Source organism: Trachurus japonicus, chromosome 4 (assembly GCF_045865225.1).
Source record: "Trachurus japonicus isolate A0001 chromosome 4, Traja_1.0".
In the NCBI taxonomy this organism is placed as follows: domain Eukaryota; kingdom Metazoa; phylum Chordata; class Actinopteri; order Carangiformes; family Carangidae; genus Trachurus; species Trachurus japonicus.
Genome location: NC_140910.1, coordinates 5145503 through 5151012, shown reverse-complemented (window position 1 = coordinate 5151012; position 5510 = coordinate 5145503). Strand labels below are relative to the sequence as shown.

General features: G+C 46.1%; 1 protein-coding gene across 1 annotated transcript; it reads left to right on the top strand.

Moving 5' to 3' along the window:
* Positions 1 to 2183: 2183 nt before the first annotated feature.
* On the top strand, positions 2184 to 5296 carry LOC146988325 (Krueppel-like factor 4). The gene is made up of 3 exons (XM_085773511.1): positions 2184 to 2632; positions 2935 to 4021; positions 4152 to 5296. The coding sequence occupies exons 1-3, from the start codon at positions 2561 to 2563 to the stop codon at positions 4325 to 4327; spliced, it is 1335 nt and encodes a 444-aa protein (XP_085629637.1). The 5' UTR covers positions 2184 to 2560; the 3' UTR covers positions 4328 to 5296.
* Positions 5297 to 5510: the final 214 nt, after the last annotated feature.

Genomic DNA, 5510 nt, shown 5'->3' with positions numbered 1-5510 from the left:
GATTTCTTTGGGAATATGCAGCGCCAAAGCTTATTTGCAATTGAAATAACAAAAGCCTTACAGCTGGTTCTGCGTCATTACAACATGTACATTCCAGCGCTGCAAAGAGCCTAGAAAACATCTTTGAAACATGCCTTCACACCAAAAATGAAAGTTTAAATGCGACAGCTCACCAGGGCTCAATCGAAACACCACTGATGGAATGGTGCTTCCACTGGTCACCAGAATACATTCATTAAAAGGATACTTCACCCAAAATCGATAATTCACCAATGTTCTACTCACCCTCATGCAAACAAAGGGTTCAGAGAACTTTTGGAGTTATCAAAACGCTTTTGGAGTTCCGGGGGTGGTCCGGCTGGCAACGGATTTTCATATAATGGCGGCGGATAGAGCTCACTTTTGAATTGTCCAAAACACACACTATGAAACATCCAGATACCTCCATACTGCTCGTCTGTACTGACCCAAGTGTCCTGAAGCTGCCACATGAAAAAGTTGTTCGGAAAAAATTAATTTGATCTCTGTTTTTAGCCTTGTTGTAGCAGTAGCTCCCAGTGGCTGGAGGTATTTTGGATGTTTCATAGTGTGTGTTTTGGACGATCAAAAGTGAACTCTGTCCGCCGCCATTATATGAAAATCCGTTGACAGCCGGAGCCCACCTGGAACTCCAAAAGTGTTTTGATAACTCCAAAAATTCTCTGAACCCTTCCTTGGCATGACTGTGCGTAGAAAATTGGTGAATTATTGATTTTGGGTGAAATATCCCTTTAACGCATACAACTAATGGTAACCCAGCTGCTAGTTGTGAATTAAAACTTCAAAATAATCCACTCCAATCATAATGATGACTCATGATGATTTCACTTAAAGCGTGAGTTCCTGCAGGATACGCCGTGAATTCCTGCCGCTCAGATCAAGTCACTGCGCGTTATGTGATTAGGTCACACATGCAGTATTTAGTCAGCCACTCAGAGCTCTATGAGAATGGAGCCAACGGTGGTTTTGACACATTTACAGCAGCGGGTAGGACGTGACCTGCTGACACAGGCCAAAGGCTGGGTACAAATGACGAACACAGTAAATACATAACACAACAGAAACAAAGAAAGGACTCGCCTTCACATAAAAACATTAAAAAGTTTACAAATTTGCAATAATCAATCATCAATGAAGTAGTGTACACATGCAAATCAAAGACTGTATTTGGACTTTTTTTTACTATAGGTCCTGATTCATCACTTTTATTTTTTTTTTCCATCTGTGCCATGTTTCCCTTTTTCCCTCCAGTCACAAACACCTCATGTACAAACACAGAGCAGATAGCAGCGCTGTGGTGTTACAACATTCAGGCTGCAAGTGCAGGATGTGATTTCTCCTATAACCACTATGCAAAAAAAAAAAAATCATGAAATTACAGAGAAGCAAAATACAACTGATATCTTTCATATTTTCAGCTGCTGCAGCTTTCACTGCTCGTGGGCACAGAGGCAGCAGCCGTGGAGAAATAAGTAGAGTGCGTGGTTCATATTCATAGTGGTACCAGCAGTTTTCTGTTCACCCGCCTCACGCTGCATGTTTGAATCTGACACAGCGCTAATATTTGAATACTGATACAGCCGCTTTAACATCGCCTGGGTTTTTTAGAGTTCGGGGATCGTAAGGAGAGAAGCCGTGGTGGCGCCTGGTGGCTGAAGCCTGCAGCAAAAAAAAAAAAAAGCACAGAACCTGCTGCTCAGAGACAGAGGAGCGAGGAGTCTGATCTGTGACAGACTTGTTTCACGTTTCATAAACACATTGTTGATCAGCAGCCAGAGTGTTTTATTATCCCGCTGCACAGTAAACAAATACATGAAATAAGAATCGTTTCTGATCCGATCTGTATGGCGTCAGTTGTGTGCGTAAAAGCGCACCGTGCCCAAATGCGTAACACACATGGCACCTGCAGCATCTCTCTTCCTCTTAGTGTAAAACGCTTGCATGGCCTCGCAGTATCGTTTTCGTTGCTTTTTTTTTTCTCTTTTTTTCAACAACGTGCTAATGTGCTTATTATGTCTTTTAGTGGTGCCTGTCCACGGGGCGGTCTCTCTCTCTCTCTCTCTCCCTCTCTGCCAGTTGTTGGACAGGTTTGAGAGGGGCGGGTTTCCTCTGTGAGGTTAAGTAGCTGCCGGCCGCGGAGCAGAGAGAGCATTCCGCACCAGTCCTGCTCTGACCCTCTCTCCAGCCTCTCTGCATCTGACTCGCTAGGAAGCTGTACTTTTATACCGGGGCTAAATTTAGGGGCTGGTCGGTGCGCAGCGTCCCTCATCCTGGACGCGCTTCCTTCCCCCAGCCTCGCATTGGTCTGATTTGTGCAGGGAACAGCGTTTATAAGAAAAGCAGCTCCCTCCAGACGCACAAGCTTTACTTACATGAGTGAGGAGAAACGACGACAGGAGAAGCGACGCGATCCGTAGCTTTTTTTTTCTGAAGACTCTGGTGATTTCCTTTAAACAGACAAAGTGACTTTTCTCAACACTTGAGGGATTTTTTTCTACTTTTTTTTAAACAACTTGTGGAAATGGCCTTAAGTGGGACCATTTTACCATCAATCTCCACCTTTTCCATCCAGAAGGAGAAATGCTGGGGAGATGTAAGTTGCGCTGTTTAGATTTTACACTTGTTGTGTTCCAGGTGACTGAGTGCGGTGTTTTGACTTAATCGCACAACTTGATGCACTTGCTCTGCTAGACTCTGATACAGCAGAGCAGTGGCCCTTTGATGAATTATAATGTCATTTTCATGATTTTGGTTAAATGTTGTTACACTGTTGGTGATATTCAGTTAGTTTTGTGTGTTTTTGTTTTTGTTTTTTCAATGGTAAAATAACTAAATGATTTTTTTATTATTATTATTATTTTGAAACTAATCCTCATCCTCTCATCCTTGCTCCAGCGGTGGAAGGGCGACATGACCAGCGTTGCGCCCGACTTGGACGGCAGTTGCTTGGGCAGAAAGGATGAAGAGGACCTGGATAAGTTCTTGGATCTTGAGTTTATTCTGGCAAACACATCTGGCTCCGATGAGGCGCCAGCCGCCGGGACGGGGGTAGAGTCCTATCGGCTCCAGGAGTCCGGGTCGTCTGCGTATCACCAGCAGCAGCAGCAGCAACAGCAGCAACACACCGGGATGCCTCAGACACAAGCCAATTACACCTCTGTCCCAGACATAGACTGCCCTCCTCCGCCCTACAACAGTCTGATGGCGGAGCTGCTGCGCTCCGACGTGGATACGAGCTTCTTCGCCGGGAGCGGTCCCAGCATCCAGGGCAGGTTTCTGATCAGCTCCACGCCTTTCCAGACCACTCAGGATTTATTCCCCGAGCATCCGAACATTAAAGTCGAGCCCGGCACCATGGACTCATACGGACCCGTCATGGGTCTGGTTCCCCAGAGCTGCACCAAAATCAAACACGAGGGGAACGTGTCCTGCATGATGTCATACGAGCAGCAGCCGCGGCTGGCCAACTCTCCGCAGGCGGCCATGGGCAGCATGACGCCGCCGCTCAGCCCGGACGACCTGATGAGCTCCGAGTGCCACCAGCCTCAGCCGCAGATGTGCAGCGGCACCTCGCTGACGTTCCCGCAGAGCTTCCACTCCCACCCCCGCAGCAGCGCGCCCGGGGGATTCCCTCACCCGCACACGGGGATGCAGCTCCCGTTCACTGGGGCGCACCACCACCACCACCACCCCCACTCCCACCACCACCACCATCACTCCTTCCCCGCGATGTTCGGGGAGGACGCGGCCATGGGCATGCAGCAGCAGCAGCAGCAGCAGCAGCAGCAGCCTCCGGCGGCCGGGCAGCGGGTCCTCCTCACCCCGCCGTCCTCCCCGCTGGAGATGATGGACACCAAGCCAAAGAGGGGTCGCAGGTCCTGGCCGAGGAAACGGACCGCGACACACACCTGCACTTTTACCGGCTGTGGGAAGACGTACACCAAGAGCTCCCACCTGAAGGCGCACCTCAGGACGCACACAGGTAAGATAGGGACTTTTTACTGCAAATTTTTTTATGCATATGCAAGTGGATGCAGCCCATATTGATGCAGCTATAACCCCCCATTTTACGTCATCACTCACGGTGTTTTTTTTTGTTTCTTTGTTTATAGGAGAGAAACCGTACCACTGCAGCTGGGAGGGCTGCGGCTGGAAGTTCGCCCGATCCGACGAACTCACGCGTCACTTCCGGAAGCACACGGGACACCGGCCGTTCCAGTGTCACCTGTGTGAACGGGCCTTCTCCCGATCCGACCACCTGGCCCTGCACATGAAGAGACACATGTGAGGACTGGAGGACTCTTGAGCCTCGACCGCATTAAAAATGGACTGGAACACCTATGATCAGCTATAGAACGATGCTATGCAAACATATAGATGCAACTTCCTATAGGAGTATGAACAATAGTGGTACCATGGCAGGATGAACAGCCATATAGCCTACAGTATGATGAGGCCACTAGCCTATTGACTACACTGTAATGCCTACAGGTATATTTTTAGGATTATTATAGTGGTTTTTAATCAGGGGGGGAGAAGGAGGAGCATCAAGACAAAATGCCTTAAAAATATATTTAAAAGTTATTTTGAGAGAAACAGTATATGCACCACAAATCAACGAACACAGCCGATATGACAGAAACAGATGAATTCTGTTGAAACTTTTTTAATGATGTAGCTGGTACTACTTTTTTTTTTCTCGACGGAACTATGTTTATAAAGACGAATGAACAAATGAAAAGGAACATTCCACTCAACATGTCAGGCACATGCAGCTAAAGCAACTGGAAGCAGACATCCCTCTGCAGAGCAAATATTTTGTTGTATTGTTCACCATTAGTGCCCTCTATAACACCTTATTACACATCTTACCAGCACCGTATTCTTCACTGGCTAAACGACAATCAAAGTTTGTTTTATTTTGTGTGTTATATTGTAAGTGTAAACTGCACGTGAAATAAGCTTTTAGACAACGTTTTGTTCTAAAACTGCCTTTCGTTCTGTCCTCCTCCGAAGGCTTGAATTGAATGTCATGTCTGTCTGATGTCTATTTGAAGTCAGGGTCTTTTACAGTAGGAAGTCTCAGAATACAGCAACGCCCCCTGACTGACTAAGGGCTTTTTCAGTCTCTGGAAATAAGACTTTTTTTTTTCTTTTTTTGTATGTTGAACAAATGTACTGCATTGTAAATAGATTTTTTTTATATAATGTAAATAGTTTATTTTAATGTACATATTAAACTAAATGAACAACATGATTTCTGAGTCCTGAGTGTGATTGGTGAACATCTGGATGGAGGGTGACACGTAAGACCTGGTCTGATGTAAAAAAAAAAAATACACAATCATCCATACACTCACACACAAGTTCACAGATAGAAAATAACTTGTTACAGTAACTATTACACAACAATATTATGCAAAAAGAGAGTGACTAAAACAACATGGATAGAAAATCAGGGGTTAAATCAG

Bases quoted from the DNA above. Each gene is read 5' to 3' on its own strand.
- LOC146988325 (XM_085773511.1), top strand. From the start codon at position 2,561: ATGGCCTTAAGTGGGACCATTTTACCATCAATCTCCACCTTTTCCATC. The intron at 2,633-2,934 runs GTAAGTTGCGCT...TCCTTGCTCCAG, and splicing joins AGGAGAAATGCTGGGGAGAT to CGGTGGAAGGGCGACATGAC. The intron at 4,022-4,151 runs GTAAGATAGGGA...CTTTGTTTATAG, and splicing joins GCACCTCAGGACGCACACAG to GAGAGAAACCGTACCACTGC.